This window comes from Oncorhynchus masou, chromosome 33 (assembly GCF_036934945.1).
Source record: "Oncorhynchus masou masou isolate Uvic2021 chromosome 33, UVic_Omas_1.1, whole genome shotgun sequence".
NCBI classification, from domain to species: Eukaryota; Metazoa; Chordata; class Actinopteri; order Salmoniformes; family Salmonidae; genus Oncorhynchus; species Oncorhynchus masou.
In genome coordinates, this window is record NC_088244.1 from 40,264,692 (window position 1) to 40,289,841 (window position 25,150).

The 25,150-nt window shown below is 41.4% G+C and overlaps 1 protein-coding gene across 1 annotated transcript; it reads left to right on the top strand.

Moving 5' to 3' along the window:
- Positions 1 to 2,574: 2,574 nt before the first annotated feature.
- On the top strand, positions 2,575 to 22,930 carry LOC135528543 (carbohydrate sulfotransferase 11-like). Its single transcript, XM_064957698.1, has 3 exons — positions 2,575 to 3,131; positions 19,756 to 19,838; positions 20,926 to 22,930. The coding sequence occupies exons 1-3, from the start codon at positions 3,038 to 3,040 to the stop codon at positions 21,769 to 21,771; spliced, it is 1,023 nt and encodes a 340-aa protein (XP_064813770.1). The 5' UTR covers positions 2,575 to 3,037; the 3' UTR covers positions 21,772 to 22,930.
- Positions 22,931 to 25,150: the final 2,220 nt, after the last annotated feature.

Genomic DNA, 25,150 nt, shown 5'->3' on the forward strand with positions numbered 1-25,150 from the left:
AGGCAGGCAAAGAGTCAGGCAGGTACAGGACGGCAGATAGGTCAGAACTGGGAAGTTCTCTAGAACACGGGAACACGCTAGTAGGACTTGACGGGACAAGACGAACTGGTAACAGACAAACAGAAAATGCAGGTCTAAATACGGTAATGGGAGACACCTGGTGGGGGTTGGAGACAATCACAAGACAGGTGAAACAGAGCAGGGTGTGACACCTTCACCCTCCCCACTGCCGCACCTCACATAATCAATTCTCTATCAGATACAGGGGTAACATACTCTGGAATTCTCATCTTCACTTTGCCAAAACAATCATCCCTCAATAACTTCAAGCGAAAACTGGGGGTCAGCCTGAAGAACCAAACTGCTCAGTAATCTCCTCCACATAGCCTAACTCTCACACACTCACATCAATGATCAATTAATTTATACATTTATCATTAGGAGTTTTTTCAAATCTGTTTTAACCAACCGTTAACATTTGTGTACTTCTGTATTGTGTATTGTTTTTTTGTGATGTGGTTTTCATATAAGACCTTGTGCTTCCAACCACACCTGCACACCATTTTTTGAAATTACATTTTTCTTTGTGTTGTTGTCTATCACTTGTTTTCTTTGATCTAAATAAATAAAGCTAAAAGTAAATCCAACATCATAACTTGAAGAAAGGCTACTGAGGGACTGCTTTCCCAAACACTGCAGAGGCTCTATCAGCTAAATCTAATTTCCCCACATTCCTACTGTGATGACATCTACTAGGTCAAATGCACACCATATCAGTCAAACCTACCTCCCCAATAAGGCCCCAAAGTATACACTGGATGCTGTAGACCTAAACATGCAGTAACTCTTTGATAAACTAATGTTTACACGCGGTCTGAGCTACCAACTCATATTTTGACTACAATAACTAAAATATTAAAGGTAGATGAAGCGATATGGTGTATGCAGAAAGTAAATTGTATAGTGGGTCAATTTCTGCAATACTTAAGACCGTTGAAGTGAGAGGCTCAACTTCTCCGCTGTTTTGGTCCTGTGGCTACCACGCTGTAACAGCTTGTAGTGAACCCGTGCACATGCACAGATACTGTGTGAAAGCGAAGTCTCGCATCTAGCCCATCTCAATACGGACGGTGTTGATCTTAGCTGAGTCTACCTTTAAAGTAAATTGTAATTTACAGTAAAACAAATTGTAAAATAAAAATGTTTTCCCTGTAATCCGTCATACCAACAATGGCAGAAATTCATCAGATTTGTACATTTTCTTTGTAAACATTGTAAGAAGTAGTCCACAAAATATTTTTGGATACATTTGTCACAGGGAAGATTGGTGACCAACGTGGTCTTAGGGCAATTGGTATTATTCTGTGCTCCATTTAGTACTTTATATTATGTCACATTTGGTTACATTATGAGTGGAATAGCCGTCATACAATATCATATGATTTACAAGACATATTGTATCATACATCTTATCCTGTTGTCCAATAGCATACCAATTGGATGATGTAACATATTATATGTTAGTGTAATGAATTAAATGTACTTTGTGCATCTTATCTTTGGTGTCATAAACAATCCTTGGTTCCTGCCTGTGTCTGGTCAAGGGAGGAGAGGCTCTGGAGGAACATCTGGCAGAATGCCCAGAATATATTCTTTATGTTAAGATAGAGATGGAGCCAGTCACATGTGGAAACCGTTCCAATGAATCATGTTTATGTAGGTTTAGATAGCAGTATATAAGGCGCTATGTAAGGAACACCCTTTAAGTTGCCCACTTCAGACTGGTGCTTATGCATCTAAGTTTGACTTTAATATTGACTTTGAGTGTCCCGTCTAAGAATTTCCACAACATTGGTTTATACATCTTTTTCTGAGACCACATTGCTTAAATTACATGGAGAATTTAAGTTAGTTGTTAGTGGAAATAATGACAAAGTTAGGATCATTTACCTAAAAGGTTATGAGAACGAAAATCACGAAGGTTAGATGAATTTATGGAGCAGGTTGGGAAAATTCGGTTAATTTTAGAATAAGGGTTAGGGGGAAGGGTTAGCTAAAATGCTATTATTTTTTTTAATGCTAAAAGTATCTTAAATAAAATAGGCTATATTAATTTTGGCTACTCCATTTTGTGTCAACATGCCATGCCTAAAAGATTAAATAATAAAAAAAATAAAAAAAAACGTACTGTATTTTCATCCAAATATCAGTTTAAAATCTGAATATTTTTCAATTACACCTATTTAAAAAAAAATTGAAGACAGTGTTACAATTAACCCGTGAGAAATACCAGAGGTACATTTCACTTCCACCACTTTCCGTGTCATAGAAACTTCTTCACAACGTGTAGGCCTAATGGTAGCTAAAATATGTAGCTTATGTTGTTTGTATACACATATTATTAATGTAACACAAATATTATTTTCATACTAAGTAAAAGCCTAAAACTGTTACTTTGATCCCCGGTCATCCCTATGTATAATACATATTGGAAGTGCTTAGATATACGTAATGTCGGTGTCTATGTTTCGTATGTCTGAGGCAAAGCTGTGGTGTCAGTCCCTGTTACAAAGTATTAGGGTTGGGTGTGACGTCAAGGCACAAGTGCCGCCGACCATTTTTCTGGGAATTTTAAGGTTGACAAAATTGAGGAAACAACAACTGTTGAATGATCGGAGAACTCTGATAAAACAACTATATCATCTGGGGTTGTCAGAACATGTTTGCGATGAGTCATTTCAGCGGAGCAGAAAATATTGATTTAAAAATGTCATAATTTATCGGAACACACCAACAAAGACAACCGACATTCTGTTGCACATTCCAATATTTTCGCCGCTGTTTATTTATTTTTGGATATTCATAGGCATAGGCGAATAGACTAATTGCTGAAGAGGCTGACCTAACGGTGCCACTTCCAACTTTTTCCGCATGAAGGTCCGTTCTTTCCCTTCTTTCGCAAAGCTGCATCAGACGAGCTGCCTCGCATGAGCCACCTCGGGGCGAGTGTTCCGCTCTGCCTGCTCGGGGAATCAGGATGAGAAAACCCAAAGTTGGACGAATGTTTCTGGCGACATGCGTTGGGTCACTTTTTATGGTCATATTGTACTTTCAGAACATCACAAGGCCAGGTAAGTTTCGAGCATCACCACACATCAGGGTGCTACGATATGGTGCCCTATAATGTTCTTATAGGGCGACGTTTTGGTGTATTACATACACTGAGTGTAGGCGGTTTTTCATTAGGCTAGTCCCACTCATGTATGAAATATTATATTCAATAAATCGTTTATCACAAGCATCATGCCAAACTGAAATTAACTACCATGACTGTTGCTCAATTTCTCCCTAAATTAGCATGTGTTGAGTTGAGACACAATGGAGGGGTAAAGTGGCGGGGCATGAGTAAGAGCACTGAATGTGAACCATGGGATGTTTTGGTAGCCCCCTCTGAGAGACCCTTAAGCATTCCTGGGCCTTTTTGGACTCGTTGACTCAGCTCTCCTGTGCTAGGGCAGAGGAAGAAGAAACGTATACCCTTAAGGGATTGAGTGATACTGAGGGACAAAGAAAGATAGGAGGGAAGATAACCTGGGAGTGAGGCTAGGTTAGGTTATGTCTGACGTTTTAACAATGGAGAGAATTAAACATAAACCATGTATTTCAATTCCACATTATGCTGTTGTTATATCACATATATGGGGAAAGAACTACTATGTAATAAGTCCAGGTTCCTCATGTAACAGAGCCTCCATGAGTAAGTGAGCAACTCAGGAAGGGACACTCTTACTATGCTATTACATTATGTCATAGGATACTTTCTATTTAAACATGAAAGTAAAAAAAAAAAATCATCCTTCCTATTCCTATCCCCCCCACGCTCCAAGCGTGCACAACATTTCTTAATGGGGTTTAGAGTAAAGATGTAATTGAATTGTAAATATGTATGACCTTTTAATGTGCTATTAAAACAGCTAGTCATGATGTTTTCATCTGATCGTCAAACAAATCACTTTGTTTGAAAAAAAAGTAGGTTACCTTTGCACGTTCATCCAAAATAATTCCAGCATCCTGACAGTGAACTTTCCTTCACTTCACTTCACAAGTGGCTGAAACTATCTTACCAGAAAAAGCATCTGAGTGAGTGAAATAGCCCCCCTCTGTCCGACAACACTGTATGTAGTCCATGTATAGTATGTGATGTTGTCTGGCCAAAAAAGAGTATGACTTGGCATACTCTTTTTGTCCAGACACCATCAAATATATGGGCTACACATCCATGTCCTCTGCCTCGACAACGATGGCAGTATTATCAGCAGCACCTGTCTTTACTAAAGAAATGCGTATTGTGTCCTCCTACAGTCTAAGGGCACGGGGCTGGGTGCCCCCAAATACAATGTTTTTAGTTTTCAAAATATTTAGCACTAACGTATTTCTTGCCACAAAATTTTGAAACTGACTGCACCTCTTTTTATTAAGAGTTGCAGGGTAGTAGTTGATATGCATTGTTTGAGTCACCTGCATACATAGACACACTGGCTTTACTCAAAGACTAGACAGCTGCCTAGACGGCTGCCCTGGGGAATGCCTGATTCTACCTGGATTATGTTGGCGAGGCTTCAATTAAAAGAACACCCTCTGTTCTGTTAGACAGGTAACTCTAACAGGGGTGGCAGGTAGCCTAGTGGTTAGAGCATTGGGCCAGTAAACAAAAGGTTGCTAGATTGAATCCCCGAGCTGACAAGGTAAAAATCTGTTGTTCTGCCCCTGAACAAGGCAGTTAACCCACTATTCCTAGGCCATCATTTTAAATAGGGATTTGTTTTTGACTTGCCTAGTTAAATAAATGACAAATTCTCCACAATATAGCAGGGGTTGTATGTGTTACACACTTTGTGTAAGTGCCATGCATGTTGAATGCTCTTCCCTATAAGCTTGCTGAAATTCTGTTGTCAATTTGTTTACTGTAAAATAACATTGTATCTGGTCAACAGTGCATGAGGATGGTCGGAAATCACAGATTAAAACCCCATAAACATATGTTGATGTATTTTGAATATTGTCTACAAATCAAATCAAATGTTACACATATTTTACAGATGTTATTGTGGATGTAGTGAAATACTTATGTTCCTAGCTCCAACAGTGCAGTAATATCTACTAACAATACAAAACAATTACAACAAGAAAAGGAATGTAGAAATATAGAAATATTAGAAAGAGCAATGTCAAAGTCCAGAATATAAATAAATATGTACAGTATTCCACATTTTGTTGCGTTACAGCCTGCATTCAACATTTATTAAAGTAAAACATGTTTTAAACATTTTAGCAAACTTATTGAAAATGAAATAGAAATATCTCATCTACATTCTGTGAGTATTCACATCCCTGAGTCAATACTTTGTTGAAGCACCTTTGGCAGCGATTACAGCCACTCAGGAACATTCACAATGTAGATTTGGCCTTGTGTTTTATGTTATTGTCCTGCTGAAAGGTGAATTCATCTCCCAGTGTTTGGTGGAAAGCAAACTGAACCAGGTTTTACTCTAGGATTTTGCTTGTGCTTAGCATTCTATTTATTTATATTTTATCCTGAAAAACTCCCTAGTTTTTGCTGATTTACAAGCATATCCATAACATGATTCAGCCACCATTATGCTTAAAAATATAGAGAGTGGTACTCAGTAGTATGTTGTAATAGATTTGCCCCAAATATGACACTTTGTATTCAGGACAAAAAGTTAATTGTTTAGCACATTTTTTGCAATATTACGTTAGTGCCTTGTTGCAAACAGGATGCATGTTTTGGAATATTTGTATTCTGTACAGGCATCTTTCTTTTCACTCGTTCAATTAGGTTAGTAGTTGTAGAGTAACTACAATGTTGATCTATTCGCAGTTTTCTCCTATCACAGTCATTAAACTCTGTAACTGTTTTAAAGTCACCATTGGCCTGATTGTGAAATCCCTGATCGGTTTCCTTCCTCCCCAGCATATTAGTTAGGAAGGACACCTTTATCTTTGTAGGGACTGTGTGTATTGATACAACATCCAAAGTGTAATAAATAACTTCACCATGCTCAAAGGCATGGTGTGTCGGCCAGTGACAAAACAATCTCAATTGAATCGGTTGTAAATTCAGGATGTAACATAACAAAATTTGGAAAAAGTCAAGGGGTGTGAATGCTTTCTGAAGGCGTTGTATATGATGGTGTGTAGAGACAGTATAATTAGAAAAGCTGTGTACAGCAATAGTTATATAGGATGAGCCTTGACTAGAATACAGTATATACATTTGAAGTGGGCCAAACAGTATGTAAACATTATTAAAGTGACCAGTGTTCAATAACTATGTATGTACCGTTGAAGTCGGAAGTTTACATACACTTGGAGTCATTGGAACTCGTTTTTCAACCACTCCGCAAATTTCTCGTTAACAAACTATAGTTTTGGCAAGTCGGTTAGGACATCTACTTTGTGCATGACACAAGTCATTTTTACAACAATTGTTTACAGACAGATTATTTCACTTATAATTCACTGCATCACAATTCCAGTGGGTCAGAAGTTTACATACACTAAGTTGACTGTCTTTAAACAGCTTGGAAAATTCCAGAAAATGAGGTCATCGCTTTAGAAGCTTCTGATAGGCTAATTTACATAATATGAGTCAATTGGAGGTGTACCTTTGGACGCATTTCAAGGTCTACCTTCAAACTCAGTGCCTCTTTGCTTGACATCATGGGAAAATCAAAAGAAATCAGCCAAGACATCAGAAAAACAATTGTAGACCTCCACAAGTCTGGTTCATCCCTTGGGAGCAATTTCCAAACTCCTGAAGGTACCACGTTCATCTGTAGAAATTATAGTACGCAAGTAAACACCATGGGACCACGCAGCCGTCATACTGCTCAGGAAGAGATGCGTTCTATCACCTAGAGATGAGCGTACTTTGGTGCGAAAAGTGCAAATCAACCCCAGAACAACAGCAAAGGACCTTGTGAAGATGCTGAAGGAAACAGGTACAAAAGTATCTATATCCATAGTAAAACCACTCCTATATCGACATAACCTGAAAAGCCGCTCAGCGAGGAAGAAGCCACTGCTCCAAAACCGCCATAAAAACAGCCAGACTACGGTTTGCTACTGCACATGGGGACAAAGATAGAACTTTTTGGAAAAATGTCCTCTAGTCTAATGAAACAAAAATAGAACTGTTTGGCCATAATGACAGTCTATGTTTGGAGGAAAAAGGGTGAGGCTTGCAAGCCGAAGACCACCATCTCAACCGTGAAGCACGGGGGTGGCAGCATCATGTTGTGGGGGTGCTTTGCTGCAGGAGGGACTGGTGCACTTCACAAAATAGATGGCATCATGAGCATCATAAGGAAAATTACGTGGATATATTGAAGCAACATCTCAAGACATCAGTCAGGAAGTTAAAGCTTGGTCGCAAATGGGTCTTCCAAATGGACAATGACCTCAATCATACTTCCAAAGTTGTGGCAAAATGGCTTAAGGACAACAAAGTCAATCACAAAGCCCTGACCTCAATCTTATGGAAAATGTGTGGGCAGAACTGAAAAAGTGTGTGCGAGCAAGGAGACCTACAAATCTGACTCAGTTACATTAGCTCAGCTCTGTCAGGAGGAATGGGCCAAAATTGACCCAACTTATTGCGGGAAGCTTGTGGAAGGCTACCCTAAACGTTTGACCCAAGATAAACAATTTAAAGGCAATGCTACCAAATACTAATTGAGTGTATGCAAACTTCTAACCCACTGGGAATGTGATGAAAGATATTAAAGCTTAAATATATCATTCTCTCTATTATTCTGACATTTAACATTCTTAAAATAAAATGGTGATCCTAACTGACCTAAGACAGGGAATTTTTACTAGGATTAAAATGTCAGGAATTGTGAAAAGCTGAGTTTAAATCTATTTGGCTAAGGTGTATGTAAACTTCCAACTTCAACTGTAAATAGGGCAGCAGTCTCTAAGGTGCAGGGTAGAGAACCAGGTGGTAACTGGCTAGTAACAGTGACTAAGTTCAGGTCAGGGTACTAGGCGGAGGCCGGCTAGTGGTAATTATTTAACAGTCTGATGGCCTGACTATAGAAGCAGTTTCAGTCTCTCGGTCCCAACTTTGATGCACCTGTACCTTCTCCGCCTTCTAGATGATAGCTCGGTGAGCAGGCCGGGGGTTGGGTATATTTATCTGTGACCACGTTACCATCCACAGTTTTTATGCGAGTACAGTCATACTGTACCATATAAAAAAATATCACAACAGCCGTGATGGAAAAAGGAAGTTTCTGTACAATTTTATGAATGCTAACAGATAAATCTTTCGTTTAACATAATGGGATCAATTTGTGTCGGTAAAATGTATTATGCGAGAAATGGCGGTGGTAAGGCCTTTACGCGCAAATATTAATATAGTAACCATTATATCGAAGTAAACTTGGAGTCACATGATGATATGTTGTCTGGAACTCACACTACGACTAGGGAAATGCAGTTTATTAGGCGACACATGAAATAAGTTACGATGAACTTCACAGGGTGGTGAAAGTGCACAGGGATCTTGATGCCCCTTTCCAATAAGTATTGAGGGTCGGATTCTGGGGACACGATGATTGACTGTCGTTTGACAAATACAAATATTCTTGCTCTTATCCATAATAATCACATCATGTAGACTACCAGTATCTGCGAGCTGTTGGCTAGAGTGCATGTCCCAAGACCAGAGACCATTTTCTTTTTTATTCGGTATATGAAAATTTAAGCGAAAAAAGTACAGTTTTTATCTGCAACAAGATAAACATCAGTGCTTGATGACATAGTGCACACAAAAAGGTGGAAACTAACTTGTTTCAGAATAAACATATCTGTGTATTTCCCTATAGTGAGTGTCTCTCCTCTGTGGGCAGAAGGATTCACACCTCGGACTTAGCAGTACGATGTCCAGTCTGAGAAAGAGCTGACTAAACGTGTGGGTGGGTGTACACACTTGTCAGTTACTGAAAGGTGCTAGATGCGCCAAGCCTGCTTTACAAGTCAGCTCAATGTGACATGTGAAATGTGAAAAAAATGCATGTGAAAATAGTTAATGTCTACTTTTCAAACAGGACATTTGCTCCTTCCGATAATATTTAGTTTGTCTATACTCTCTCCTGATATCCTTTTAGTTTGAGCATGTCGTGAGCCCTGTACCACGGACTTAAACGCACTTGATGATCCAAGGTCTGCGAGAGCAGACTTTCTCAACTCTTCGACATTTAGATTATTCTGGTCTTGTTCTAAACCTCAAATACTTCACTGTCAGATATCATTTATATTCTAAATTCTTCTTCTTCTGTGAAAAGCTGACATCAGCGTAACTGAGTTACTGAAGTTACAACAGAAAGTAATTTGAAGCAGCAATGTATTCCTTATGAGATAATGATGTTGAAAATACTGTAAGTATTTTTTAATTAATAAACACATTTTGCTCCCTGGGTTGGGCCCACACACACTTTCATTACTATGCTCTTTTACCAGCACACACAAGCAACATCTTCCTACGTTGGCATTATGTGGGTCTTGTCTAGTCAACAAACAAGGCTGGCATATGTCCCAAACCTGCCACATGCCCATGGCACCATAGAAAGCTGAATCAGTCGAAAGTCACACCTGCTGGGTGTTTGTTCTTGCTGAATAAGCAATTGAGAGACATTAAAAGTAAATTGCTCACTATTTTAACACAAGTATGGCCTGTTTATTCCATTTCTGGGGTGCTTTTGCTATGCAGCTGTGGTCTATCTGTATAGAAACAGCTATGGTCTATACAGCTATGGTCTATACAGCTAGTCTATACAGTTATGGTCTATCTGTATAGATACAGCTATTCTATGTAGCTATGGTCTATATACAGTGCCTTCGGAAAGTATTCAGACCCCTTTAAAATTCCAATACCAAAAACAGGTTTTAATAAAAAATTTAAAAAAGTATTAAAATAGAAAAACATAACTTATTTACATAATGTTCAGACCCTTTGCTATGAGACTCTAAATTGAGCTCAAGTGCATCCTGTTTCCATTGATCATCATTGAGATGTTTATACAACCTGATTGGAGTCCACCTGTGGTAAATTCAATTGATTGGACATGATTTGGAAAGGCACATATAAGGTCTATCTATATAAGGTCCCACAGTTGAAAAAAAACTGTGGGAAAAAAACACAACCCATGAGATCAAAGGAATTGTCAGTAGAGCTCCGAGACATGATTTTTGTAGAGGCACAGATCTGGAGAAGGGTACCAAAACATTTCTGGAGCATTGAAGGTCCCAAGAACACTGTGAGGAACCACTAAGACTCTTCCTAGAGCTGGCCATCCGGCCAAACTGAGCAATCGGGAGAGAAGGGACTTGGTCAGGGAGGTGACCAAGAACCCGATGGTTGCTCTGACAGAGCACTAGAGTTCCTCTGTGGAGATGGGAGAACCTTCCAGCAGCACTCTACCAATCAGGCCTTTATGGTAAAGTGGCCAGATGGACGCCACTCCTCAGTAAAAGGCACATGACAGCCCGCTTGGAGTTTGCCAAAAGGCACCTAAAGACTCTCAGACCATGAGAAACAAGATTCTTTGGTTTGATGAAACCAAGATTAAACTCTTTGGCCTGAATACCAAGCGTCACGTCTGGAGGAAATCTGGCACCATTCCTACGGTGAAGCATGGTGGTGGTGGCAGCATCATGCTGTGGGGGTGTTTTTCAGTGACAGGGACTGGGAGACTAGTCAGGATCGAGGCAAAGATTTTCATTTATTTATTTTTATTTAACCAGGTAGGCCAGTTGAAAACAAGTTCTCATTTACAACTGCAACCTGGCCAAGATCGAGCAAAGCAGTGCGACAAAAACAACAACAGAGTTACACATAAACAAACAGTCAATAACACAAAATAAAATAAAAATAGAAAAATCTATGTACAATGTGTGCAAATGTAGAAGAGTAGGGAGGTAGGCAATGAATAGGGCCGAGAGGCGAAAATAATTACAATTTAGCATTAATACTGGAGTGATAGGTGTGCAGATGATAATGTGCAAGTAGAGACACTGGGGTGCAAAAGAGCAAGAGGGTAAGTAATAATATGGGGATGAGGTAGTCAGGTGTGCTATTTACAGATTGGCTGTGTACAGGTACAGTGATCGGTGAGCTGCTCAGACAGCTGATGCTTAAAGTTCGAATGGGAGATATAAGACTCCAGCTTCAGAGATGTTTGCAATTCGTTCCAGTCATTTGCAGCAGAGAACTGGAAGGAAAGGCGGCCAAAGGAAGTGTTGGCTTTGGGGATGACCAATGCAATGTACCTGCTGGAGCGCATACTACGGGTGGGTGTTGCTATGGTGACCAGTGAGCTGAGATAAGGCGGGGCTTTACCTAGCAAAGACTTATAGATGACCTGGAGCCAGTGTGTTTGGCGACGGATATGTAGTGAGGGCCAGCCAACGAGAGCATACAGGTCACAGTGGTGGGTAGTATATGGGGCTTTGGTGACGAAACGGATGGCACTGTGATAGACTACGTCCAGTTTGCTGAGTAGAGTGTTGTAGGCTATTTTGTAAATGACATCGCCGAAGTTAAGGATCAGTAGGATAGTCAGTTTTGCGAGGGTATGTTGGGCGGCATGAGTGCAGGAGGCCTTGTAGCGAAATAGGAAACCGATTCTAGATTTAATTTTGGATTGGAAATGCTGAATGTGAGTCTGGAAGGAGAGTTTAGTCTAACCAGGCACCTAGGTATTTGTAGTTGTCCACATATTCTAATTCAGAACCGTCCAGAGTAGTGATGCTAGTCGGGCGAGAGGGTGCGGGCAGCAATCGGTTGAAGAGCATGCACTTAGTTTTACTAGCATTTAAAAGCAGTGGGAGAAACTCCCCAAATACAGGTGTGCCAAGCTTGTAGCGTCATACCCAAGAAGACTCGAGGCTATAATCGCTGCCAAAGGTGCTTCAACAATGTACTGTGTAAAGGGTCTGAATACTTATGTAAATGTAATGTTACCGTTCATTTAATTTTTTAGATACAGCTAGTCCATACAGCTATGGTCTTTTCAGCTATACAGGGAATAGTGAAACTGTATCTTGCATCCTGTGATCTCCACATATCCAATGATAGGAGAAGCTAAAAGATTACCTTTTCAAAAATAAAAATCTTCTGATTTATCTTTGGACTAATGTATAGAGTAGTGATAACCCACTGGGCACAGTTTAATTCAACATCTATTCCGTTGTTGGTTCAATGTAATTTAATTGAAATGACGTGGAAACAACATTGATTCAACCAGCGTGTACCCAGTGGGTAGGGTTTAATTTGGTATCTTGACGTTGTTTCGCAACACTGAATCTCCCACGGTGCATGTGGCTTCCACAAAAGCGGAAGTCATAATCAGTGACGCAGGCTGATGTGTGGAGCAGATGAAGTGACAGCGATGTAGAGGGGGAAGTGTGTTTTATCAGAGCAGGAGTCACATGCAAAGTCACATGCTAGTCACAAAAAATACTTGGTCTGTGACACCTTTCCACGTTTTGTTTTGAGTCAATAGGTATTCAACCTCTTTGTTATGGCAAGCATAAGTAAGTTCAGGAGTAAACATTTGTTTAACAATTCACATTAGTGTCATGGACTCTGTGTGCAATAATAGTGTTTAGCATGATTTTTGAACAACTACCTCATCTCTGTACCCCAAAAATACAATTAGCTGTAAGGTCTCACAGTCGAGATGTACATTTTAAACACAGATTCAACCACAAAAACCAGGGATGTTTTCTAATGCCTCGCAAAGAAGGGCACCTATTGGTAGATAAAATAAAATAACAAATGTACACATTGCATATATCCCTTTGAACATGGTGAAGTTATTAAGTACACTTTGGATGGTGTATCGATACACGTAGTCACTACAAAGATACAGGCGTTCTTCCTAACTCAGTTGCCGGAGAGGAAGGAAACCGGTCAGGGATTTCCCCACGAGGCCAATAGTGACTTTAAAACAATTACAGAGTTTTATGGCTGTGATAGGAGAAAACTGAGAATGGATCAACAACATTGTAGTTACTCCACAAGACTAACCTAATTGACAGAGTGAAAAGAAGGAAGCCTGTATAGAATACAGATATTCCAAAACATGCATCTTGTTTGCAACAAGGCACTAACGTAATACTACAAAAAATGTGGCAAAGCAATTCACTTTTTGTGCTGAATACATAGTGTTACTGTATGTTTGGGGCAAATCCAATATAACACATTACTGAGTACCACTCTCCATATTTTTAAGCATAGTGGTGGCTGCATCACTGTCACGTTCTGACCTTTATTTCCTTTGTTTTGTTTTTATTTAGTATAGTCAGGGCGTGATTTGGGGTGGGCAGTCTATGTTTGTGTTTCTATGTTTGGTATATGTTTCGGCCTGGTATGGTTCTCAATCAGAGGCAGGTGTCGTTAGTTGTCTCTGATTGAGAATCATACTTAGGTATCCTGGGTTTCACTGTTGGTTGGTGGGTGTTTGTTTCCTGTGTCAGTGTTTGTGCCACACGGGACTGTTTTGTTTATATCACTTTGTTATTTTGTATTCTGTCGTGTTCAGTTTATACTATTAAAACATGGACACTTACCACATTGGTCCGATCCTTGCTACTCCTCTTCAGACGAAGAGGACGATATCCGTTACAATCATGGTATGGGTATGCTTGTAATCATTAAGAACTGGGTAGTTTTTCAGGATAAAAAAGAAATGGAATGGAGTTAAGCACAGGCAAAATTCTAGAGGAAAACCTGGTTTTCTTCTTTCCATCAGACACTGGTAGATAAATTCACATTTAAGCAGGACAATAACCTAAAACAGAAGGCCAAATCTACACTGGAGTAGCTTACCAAGAAGACAGTGAATGTTCCTGAGTGGCTGAGTTACTGTTTTGACTTAAATCTACTTGAAAATCTATGGCAATACCTGCACATGGTTGTCTAGCAATGATCAACAACCAAGTTGACAGAGCTTGAATCATTTTTTAAAGAATAATGGGTAATGGGTGTGGAAAGCTCTTAAAAATGTACCCAGAAAGACTCACAGATGTAACCGCAGCTGAAGGTGATTCTACAAAGTATTGACTCAAGGGTGTGAATACTTATGTAAATGATCAATTGAATCCATTTTGAATTCAGGCTGTAACAAAACAAAATGTGTCAAGGGGTATGAATACTTTCTGAAGGAAACCGTATACAAGGAGTACCGGTACCAAGTCAATGTTCAGGGGTACGAGGTAGCTTTTAATATTATTTAGCCTTTTTTTAAACTAGGCAAGTCAATTAAGAACAGCAGGGTCGGGGGCTGGGATACAAAACAAATGTGAAGTAGGAAAAAACACATCATGACAATAGAGACACCATAACAGTACATAAAGAGAGACCTAAGACAACAACATAGTATGGCAGCAACAACATTACAACAGAGCATGGTAGCAACTCAACATGGTCCAAACATTGTTAGGCACAGACAACTGAACAAAGGGCAAAAAGGTGGAGACAACGTGAAGCAGCCACAAGTATCAGTAAGAGTGCCCGTGATTGAGTCTTTGAATGTAGAGATGGAGATAAAACTGTCCAGTTTGAGTGTTTTTAATTCTTGTTCCAGTCGCTAGCTGCGAACTGAAAAGAGTAGCGACCCAGGTATATGTGTGCTTTGGGGACCTTTAACAGAATGTGACTGGCAGAACGGGTGTTTTATGTGAAGGATGAGGGATTCAGTAGGTTACTAAGATAAGCGGGAATGAGGCCTAAGAAGGTTTTATAAATAAGCATCAAACAGTGGGTCTATTGTCAGGTATTAAGAAATGGACAGTTTACAGAGAAGTATAGAGTGCAATGATGTGTCCTATAGGGAGCATTGGTGAAAAGTCTGATGGCTGAATGGTAAAGAACATCTAGCCGTTCGAGAGAGCCCTTACCAGCTGACCTATCAATTATGTTTCTGTATTCTAGCATGGGTAGAATGGTCATCTGAATCAGGGTTAGTTTGTCAGCTGGGGTGAAAAAGGAATGATTACTATAGAATAAGGTTAAGGGCAGAGAAAGCTTGTTGGACACTAAGAAAGCTTTGTTGTAGAGCATTCAACAGAAAATCCGGGGAGGGGCCAGCTGACTGTATAATCTACATATAAATGGATGAGAGCTTCCTACTGCCTGAGCTATGTTATTGATGTAAATTGAAGTGCGTGGGGCCTAGGATCGAGCCTTGGGGTACTTCCTTGGTGACAGGCAGTGGCTGAGACAGCAGATGTTCTGGCTTCACACACTGCACTCTTTGAGAGAGGTAGTTAGCAAACGAGGCCAAATACCCCTTAGAGACACTGATACGGAACCCAAACCGGCTGCGCCCGTGCGCTATCATGCATACATTTATTTTGCCCCCCCCCACAGACCAAACGCGATCACGACACGCAGGTTAAAATATCAAAACAAACCAATGACATTCATTAATTTGGGGACAGGTCGAAAATCATTAAACATGTATGGCAATTTAGCTAGTTAGCTTGCACTTGCTAGCTAACGTTAATTTGTCCTATTTAGCTAGCTTGCTGTTGCTAGCTAATTTGTCCAGGGATATAAACATTGAGTTGTTAATTTACCTGCAATGCACAAGGACCTCTACTTCGACAATTAATCCACACATTAAACGGCCAACCGAATCGTTTCTAGTCATCTCTCCTCCTTCCAGGCTTTTTCATGGTTTAATTCATATGTTGATCGCATCTAAACTTTCATTGTATTACCATGACTACCGGCAAAATAGTTTGTCTTTCAGTCACCCACGTGGGTATAACCAATGAGGAGATGGCACGTGGGTACCTGCTTCTATAAACCAATGAGGAGATGGGAGAGGCAGGACTTTCAGCGCGATCTGCGTCAGAAATAGGAATTAGTTCTTTTTTAGCCCTTGGCGTCGCAGACGCTTGTTGGCACGTGCGAGCAGTGTGGGTGCAATAATTGAATAACATGGATTTCTAAATTTATTTTGCGACGCTCGCGCACGCGATGTGTCCCGGTCTGGTCAGCATGTAATACTCCTTAGCTGACCCACAGGAAAGGAATGGTCTTTGGCCAAGTCAATAAAAATAGCAGCACAACATTTCTTAGAATCAAGGGCAATGGTGACATAAGTTAGGACCACCACCCTTGGAAGATCTGTCTTGTTGAAAAGGGTTATAACCAAAAAGGTTAACATCAGTGTTCAGAACACTCTTTCTTAACCATGTCTCAGTAATGACCAACACATCTGGATTGGAGCTGTGAACCCACACCTTCAATTGATACATTTGAGGTAATACTTCTAGTGTTAATGTGCTGAAAACCCAGGCTTTTACGAGAGCAGAAATCAGAATTGCAGATCCACTCACTTAGATTTCTTTATGACATCGGATGGCAACAAGATCATATTGTACAGCAATTTCATCAGTTAACATGAGTTCACAGCTGGCGAGAGGGAGTTCGGTCCGTGTAACCGATAGAGAGTCAGGGTCGCGAGTGTGGAATCAAGAATTGTCTGTCCCAGGATCAGGTAAACAAGCAAGTTCATAGTCAACAAAGCATATTCGAGTCATGAAGCAAATAGCACAAATCACAAGAAAAAAATTGAACAGCTTGGGGCTAGCCATTGTAAGTTCAAAGAGTGAATATGTACATGTAGGTAGGGGTAAAAGTGACTAGGCAATCAGGATAGATAATAAACAGACTGCGTGTGTGTCACGTCAATGTGCGCGTGTGTGTGTGTGTGTTTTGTGTGTGTGAGTGTTTTGTGTGTGTGAGAATATGTATTGTGTGTGTGTCAGTGTAGTGAGTGTGTGTGAGTATGTGGGTAGAGTCCAGTGAGTGTGCACAGAGCCAGTGCAAGGGAGTCAGTGTAAAAAAAAGGAGTCAATGCAAATAGTTCAGGTAGCCGTTTGATGAACTGTTCAGCAGTCATGGCTTGGGGGTAGCAGCTGTTCAGGAGCTTTTTGGTCCTAGACCTGGCGCTCCGGTACCGCTTGCCATGCAGTAGCAGAGAGAACCGTCAATGACTTGGGTGGCTGGAGTCTTTGACAATCTTTAGGGCCTTCCTCTGATACCACCTGGTATAGAGGTCCTGGAGGCAGGGAGCTCAGCCTCAGTGGTGTACTGGGCCATACGCACTACCCTCTGTTAGCAATTTGCCAAGCAGTTGCCATACCAGGTGGTGATGCAGCCAGTCAAGATGTTCTCAATGGTGCAACTGTAGAACTTTTTGAGGATCTGAGGGCCCATGCCAAATCTTTTCAGCCTCCTGAGGGGGAGAGGCAGGAGACGTTGTCATACCCTCTTCATGACTGTGTTGGTGTGTTTGGACCATGATAGGTCCTTAGTGATGTGAACACCAAGGAACTTGAAGCTCTTGGCCCGCTCCACTACAACCCCTTTGATGTGAATAGGGACATGCTCGGCCCTCCGTTTCCTGTTTTCTACGATCAGCTCCTTTGTCTTGCTGATGTTGAGGGAGCACCACACTGCCAGGTCTCTGACCTTCTCTCTATAGGCTATCTTTTCGTTGTTGGTGATCAGGTCTACCACCGCCGTGTCATCGGCAAACTTAATGATGGTGTTGAAGTCGTGCGCGGCCACGCAGTCGTGGGTGAACAGGAAGTACAGGAGGGGACTAAGCACACACCCCTGTGGTGCCCCTGTGTTGAGGTTCATCGTGGCTGATGTGTTGTTGCCTACCTTCACCACCTTGGGGCGGCCTGTCAGGATGTCCAGGATCCAGTCGTCAGTTACCTTGACTTTGTTGTCCTTAAGCCATTTTGCCACAACTTTGGAAGTATGCTTGGGGTCTTGTCCATTTGGAAGGCCCATTTGCAACCAAGCTTTAACTTCCTGACGGATGTCTTGAGATGTTGCTTCAATATATCCACGTAATTTTCCTTATGATGCCCATGATGCCATCTATTTTATGAAGTGCACCAGTCCCTCCTGCAGCAAAGCACCCCCACAACATGATGCTGTCACCCCCGTGCTTCACGGTTGGGATGGTATTCTTCGGCTTGCAAGCCTCCCCCTTTTTCCTCCAAATATAGCGATGTTCATTATGGCCAAACAGTTCTATTTTTGTTTCATCAGACTTGAGGACATTTCTCCAAAAAGTATGATCTTTGTCCCCATATGCAGTTGCAAATCATCGTCTGGCAGTTTTACGGCGGTTTTGGAGCAGTGGCTTCTTCCTCGCTGAGTGGCCTTTCAGGTTATGTCGATATAGGACTGGTTTTACTGTGGATATAGATACTTTTGTACCTGTTTCCTTCAGCATCTTCACAAGGTCCTTTGCTGTTGTTCTGAGATTGATTTGCACTTTTCGCACCAAAGTACGTTCATCTCTAGGAGACAGAACGCATCTCCTTCTTGAGCGGTATGTCGGTTGCGTGGTCGTATGGTGTTTACACTCGCTTACACTTGTTTGTAAAAAATTTAATTCTGAGGTCTTGGCTGATTTCTTTTGATTTTCCCATGATGTCAAGCAAAAAGGCACTGAGTTTGAAGGTAGGCTTTGAAATACATCCTCAAATGACGTCATTTAGCCTATCAGAAGCTTCTAAAGTCATGACATCATTTTCTGGAATTTTCCAAGCTGTTTAAAGGCACAGTCAACTTAGTGTATGTACACTTCTGACACACTGGAATTGTGATACAGTGAATTATAAGTTAAATAATCTGTCTGTAAACAGTTGCTGTAAAAATGACTTGTGTCATGCACAAAGTAGATGTCCTAACCGACTTGCCAAAACTATAGTTTGTTACCAAGAAATTTGTGGAGTGGTTGAAAAACAAGTTTTAATGACTCCAACCTAAGTGTATGTAAACTTCCGACTTCAACTATAAACAGGTTACCTTGGCGTTCTTGGGCACGGGGACTGTGGAGGTCTGCTTGATACATGTACATATTACAGACTTGGTCAGGGAGAGGTTGAATATGTCAGTGAAGACATGTTATGACTACACGTCCTGGTAATCCATCTTGTCCTGCGACCTTGTGAATGTTATCCTGTTTAAAGGGCTGACTCATATTGGCTACGGAGAGCGTGATCACACAGTCACTTGCAAGGTTGACGAGATTTCATCAAGATACGATCCTCTCACACATAATTTTCGAGTTTTTGTTGTGTTGAATCTATGTGATAAGACCTCTTGACCCACTTTCTCATTTCCTTCTATGGTTTCCTTCTCTCTCTCCTTCTTTCTCTCTATTTCTCACTCCGTCCCTCTCTCCCTCCCTGTGAAATGTAAAGCAATCCTCTGCATTCAACTGTGCAAATCCAATCCGTTTCCTCTCACTAGTGAGGAGGGCCCCAACACTGACATGCCTCCAGCCCTGAGGTGCTGGGGCTCATGTGAGATCATGCAGCATAAGGTAAAACATATTGAAATTAGATCTCAATGGGCTACTGTACTACAGTGTGCTATAGCAGCACTGGCCACAGTCAGATTTGCTTGACAAGGTGAGGGTGATAGAGTCGGATACTGTTCAGGACAGCTCAACCAGTAAAGAATATGATGTCTTTTTGTATTCCAAAAGGATGCTCAGTGAGGCCAAAGTTCCTTGAACATCGAGTACCCGTCACTAATCACTAAAGAAAACAGACAATAATGCCCTTTTCAGATGATTCATCTGTTTCGCCTTTTCTCCCTCTCTGTCTTTGTGCCTGTAGCTGTGGAGCAGTCTGGGGGGAAGGGCATCGCCCCAGGGAAGACCAGGAGAAGTCCACTACAGACCCTCTACAACGGAGACCAGGTGACTATCTTTAGAATGGCCCCATTCTATCATGCCTTGAATGCGTGTGAACACTCACGGTTATGTACTGTTTATTCACCTGATGTTGATGTGTAATTGTTTCCAGATGTGTCACACACAGGAAATAAAATTTGACAAAGCAATGATCTTGGAGAACCACGTTGACACATTTGATTTCCCAACAAATGGGTAGCCTTTGGTCTCTGAACTGAACTATTGCTGCTATACATTAAATATTGTTACATCATACTACATACCAACCACCTTTTTCTTGAACTTTCCTCAGAGGTAATGGCTCAAGCGTTACTGCAAGACTGAGTTGAGTTCATTTGATTTGACTTAGAAGTTATGACTCAGGTCCTTAGTGGTTACTATAAAAACAGTACCCCCTCTTCCTCCGAGAGACAAAGCTCTCTTTTTCAGCTCCAATATCCAAAGTCTCAGGAATCCAGTGTATGCTGAGTGATACTGCATCTCTCTCTCTCTCTCTCTCTCTCTCTCTCTCTCTCTCTCTCTCTCTCTCTCTCTCTCTCTCTCTCTCTCTCTCTCTCACACTCTCTCCCTCTCTCTCTCTCTCTCTCTCTTTTTTGCTCTCTCTCACACAGAGAGCAGTTAGTTTGGTGCTGCTGATGCAACTAATCTTATCTGTTGTGTTATTTTTCTCTTGGACTCCGTCCACCTGGCAACCCCTCTATCTTCTGTTCATTATTCACAGTGGGTCGGCAACACAAAGCACCATGCCCATCCTTGATCCTTCTATTGCTTCCTCATTGCTCAGATCAAGCCACATCTTTTGCTTCTCTTTATTATAATGTTAAACACTTTGTCTATTGCATGTGACTAGTGCCACAGGCTGTTTACTGGGAAACAAAGGTGGATGGCCTTGATGTTGCAATGCCAATTCCAGTTCATTTTACTAATCCGACAAGATAGATTAAAACGTTGTTGTTTCTCTATTTTAGTCAGAGAATGTAACTACATGAAGATGTTATCACTTGGAGAGATGTAATATTTCATCACTTTTAAGTGTTTAATTCTAAATGTGAGTGTTGACCTTTTATGTCCCCTCCTCTTTCTGTGACCGTAGTTGGATTTGTCTGCAGTGCAGACGTCTCTGCGTGGTCGGCGGGAGCTGCTGGAGCAGGCGTGTCTCACCCACACCAAGAAGCGACGGGTGTTGACCCCAGACGACCTCCGCCACCTCATCGTGGACGATAAGCATGGCCTGCTGTACTGCTACGTCCCCAAGGTGGCCTGTACCAACTGGAAACGTGTCTTCATGGTCCTGACGGGGGACGGACGCTACCACGAGCCCCTAGCCATCCCTGCCAACGAGGCCCACGTGGCTGGCAACCTGCGCACACTGTCAGAGTACTCCACCTCTGAGATCAACCGCCGTCTGCGCAGCTACCTGAAATTCATCTTTGTGCGGGAGCCCTTCGAGAGGCTAGTGTCGGCCTACCGCAACAAGTTCACCCGCAGCTACAACACTGCCTTCCACAAGCGCTACGGCACCAAGATAATCCGCCGGCATCGGCCCCAACCCCAGCCGGATGCGCTGGAGCGGGGCAACGACGTCTCCTTCCAGGAGTTTGTGTACTACCTGGTGGATCCCCGCACACAGAGAGAGGAGCCCTTCAACGAGCACTGGGAGCGGATCCACTCACTGTGCCACCCCTGCCTCGTCCACTACGATGTGGTGGGGAAGTATGAGACTCTGGAGCAGGACTCACGCTCTGTGCTGCGGCTGGCTGGCACTGATGAGGAGGTCCGCTTCCCTACCTCAGGCAAGAGCACCAGGACCAACGGGGACATGGCAGCTCAGTTCTTCCGAAACATCAGCCCCTTTTACCAAAAGAAGCTGTACAACCTTTACCGCATGGACTTCCTGCTCTTCAATTACTCCAACCCAGAGTACTTGAAGACTAGATGAGGGCGACTCTCTACATGTCAGCTAGAGATTTAGTAATCAATCTGTTTGGCTCTGTAATTTGTAATTAATCTGGGTGTGTAGAGCTTGTAATTGATGTTCCAGATGTTATTTATACAGGCCTTGCCAGTAGGGGGAATCACTACATTGTCAGATGTAAGAAGTTTATGGGCATAGGTGGCTGACCTTGGAGTCGCTATATTTGCTTTAATCCTCGTCATGTGGCCGAGATAAGAGAGAAGCAGGTTCTTCTTTTACAATTGAATGTGTCGAGGGTTGTAAAGAACTTGTTGTGTGTATCACAGAATCCCTCGACTATGCCTTCTTTATTTATACAATTGTAAGAGTATTTATTGTGAATATAGACTGAGTCATGGACAGAGCGCATTGGGTGAGGGCATTCTAATTCATGCATTTCTTTCTGCTTGCACATACAGCATGTTTCTTTGGCTCTTGGACATCTTCTGCAGCCAAAAATGTTCCTCTGGGGGACAAGGGGTGTCATAAAACTTACATAAACCACCAAACAAAAGAAAGCATAGTCCACAAATAAAAAGAACAAAAACCCCCCAATAAAAATAAGCAATTTACTCTCTATTGACAGAAGTATGAGGCTTGCACAGACCCAATATGAATTGAACCAGTTGAAATGGTATATCTTACATGGTAGCATCTTTTTTTAAATAAACAGTGAAGTCCTCATTCATACTGTACCATGTCACAATTTTCCCACATTATAAAATGATTGACACCTGTTCATTGATGTTACATAAGCCACAGTTGATAGTAAATATGTTCTGATAAACAATGTATGCTGGTTATATAAAGCCTGGCAGGCAGATTACCTGCAGATAGGGAGTTATTTACAGAAATGGCACATGCTTTGCAGAGTCGCATCTTTATTTAGCTCACGTCAGACTGAGCAAACGGTGCATAGCTGTGGTTTGGGCCAAGGCAGCCCCTCATCAGAGCACTCCTTGTTGAACTGTGGAAAGCCACAGAGGGCTAACTACCTACCTACAGGGGCACTACATGTTAAAACCAGGTAGGCCATCTGGTAAAAAGCAAATATTAAATTACATTTATAGCATGCAGTATTTTTCTTGACTATGAGAGCAGTATAAATAAAATGAGTTTTCATGACTGTTTATGTTATGCCTCATTGCAGCCTTTTGGAACAAAGTTTGTCCATAACAACGGTATACTGTATGGTGCATTCGAAAAGTATTTAGAGCGCTTCACTTTCCCCACATTTTGTTACGTTACAGCCTTATTCTAAAATGGATTCAATTTTTCCTCAACAATCTACACACAATACCCCATAATGACAAAGCAAAAACAAGTTTTTAGAAAATTTAGCAAATGCATAAAACGTTATAACTGAAATATCACATTTATATAAGTATTCAGGCCCTTTACTCAGCACCTTTGGCAGTCTTGAGTCTTCTTGGGTATGAAGCCAACAAACTTGGCATACCTGTATTTGGGGAGTTTCTCCTATTAATCTCTGCAAATCCTCTTAAGCTCTGTCAGGTTGGATGGGGAGCATCGCTGTACAGCTATTTTCAGGTCTCTAGAGATATTAGATCGGGCTCATGTCTGGGCTCTGGCTGGGCCACTCAAGGACATTCAGATACTTGTCCGAAGCATCTCCTGCGTTGTCTTGATTGTGTTCTTAGGGGCATTGGCCTGTTGGAAGATGAGGTCCTGAGCCCTCTGGAGCAGGTTTTCATCAAGGATCTCTCTGTACTTGGCTCCGTTCATCTTTCCCTCGATCCTGACTAGTCTCCCAGTCCCTGCCAGTGAAAAACAGCCCCACAGCATGATGCTGCCACCACCATGTGTTCTTGGGGACCTTCAATGCTGCAGAAATGTGTTGGTAGCCATCCCCAGATCTGTGCTTCAGCACAATCCTGTGCAGATAATTCCTTCGGTCTCATGGCTTGGTTTTTTGCTCTGACATGCATTGTCAACTGTGGGACCTTATATAGACAGGGTGTGTGCATTTCCAAATCATGTCCAATCAATGGAATTTATGTGTATTAGGAAACACCGTTAAACTGAAGACCGAGGTCAGCCTGTAAGCGCCTGGCCCAGCACAAGGAGTCGCTAGAGAGCGACTCCTTGCCCCCCCCCAAACACACGGCCGGTTATGATACAGCTCGGGATCGAACCAGGGTCTGTAGTGACGCCTATAGCACTGCGATGCAGTGCCTTAGACTATTTTTAATACATTTGCACACACAAAAAAATACCTGTTTTTGCTTTGTCATTATCGGGTATTGTGTGTAGATTTGATGAGGTAACATTTTTGTTTTAATCCATTTTAGGGCTGTAACTTAATAACATTTGGAACAAGTCAAGGGGTCTGAATACTTGCACTGTATTTACCTTTATATTGCAAACAGCATTTATTTGCTGACTTGAAATAGAAATAGCCTTTCCTAAGAGTTTCAAGTTTTAAAGTGTATTTGTCACTTGCAATAGGAAAAGGCAGGTGTAAAACAGTACAGTTAAATGCTTACTTGTATGTAAGCTCTTTCCCAACAATGCAGTATTCAGTATGAAGGTGAGTGGAAATAATATAAAGGAATAATATACAGTATAAATATAAAGTAAGAAAACTCATGAGAAGTATGGAAAAACTACATAAAAAAAGAGAATGCAAGTCATATACAGGTTCAGTGCTAGTACCGTAATGACAATGTGCAGGAGTACTCGAGTAATTGAGGTACATGTAAACAGCGGTAAAAAGTGACTGATGGCAGGATAAATAATAATCAATATAGCAGCAGTGTAAGGGGTGAGTGGGTGTGTAAGTGGTGATATGTGTGGCGTCTGTGAGCGTGTGTATGCGTCATGGAGTGCATGTCTATGACTTATAGACAATGACACTGAAACAAAAGACTATTGGAGAAAGACTATTGTATCTTCAAGGTATAGCCAAGAACCCTGAAACAAAAGATAATATGTTGGGTAGAGTTGCGCATTCCGCAAGAGAGTTGTGCATTCCGTTTGACAAAAACTTTGACATAAGGCGCTAAAGTCGAGTGTTTGTTGTGTACGCCAGTTACTAAAACAATGTAACTTGTTAGCTATGTTTCTACTGTGTATAAAGCCCCCCATTTAAACGAACATGCTCTAGAACATGCTCTAGCAATATTTTTAGAATAGCGATCGAAGTGTTGGTAGAGAATAATCATATAATTTCATCTCATTTGTTTGTTTCCTTGTTGAAGTGCTGGTGTGCATTACACATTTCTCAAATTAGTCTACGAGTCTTCACTTTTTTTATTGGTTGACGGGAATAAGCAGTCATGGAACAAGTTATTGAAGTGTGTGTTTATGTAAAACTGTTGTTTACGCTTTTATGGTAGAAATG

Bases quoted from the DNA above. Each gene is read 5' to 3' on its own strand.
- LOC135528543 (XM_064957698.1), top strand. From the start codon at position 3,038: ATGAGAAAACCCAAAGTTGGACGAATGTTTCTGGCGACATGCGTTGGG. The intron at 3,132-19,755 runs GTAAGTTTCGAG...TTGTGCCTGTAG, and splicing joins TCAGAACATCACAAGGCCAG to CTGTGGAGCAGTCTGGGGGG. The intron at 19,839-20,925 runs GTGACTATCTTT...CTGTGACCGTAG, and splicing joins CCCTCTACAACGGAGACCAG to TTGGATTTGTCTGCAGTGCA.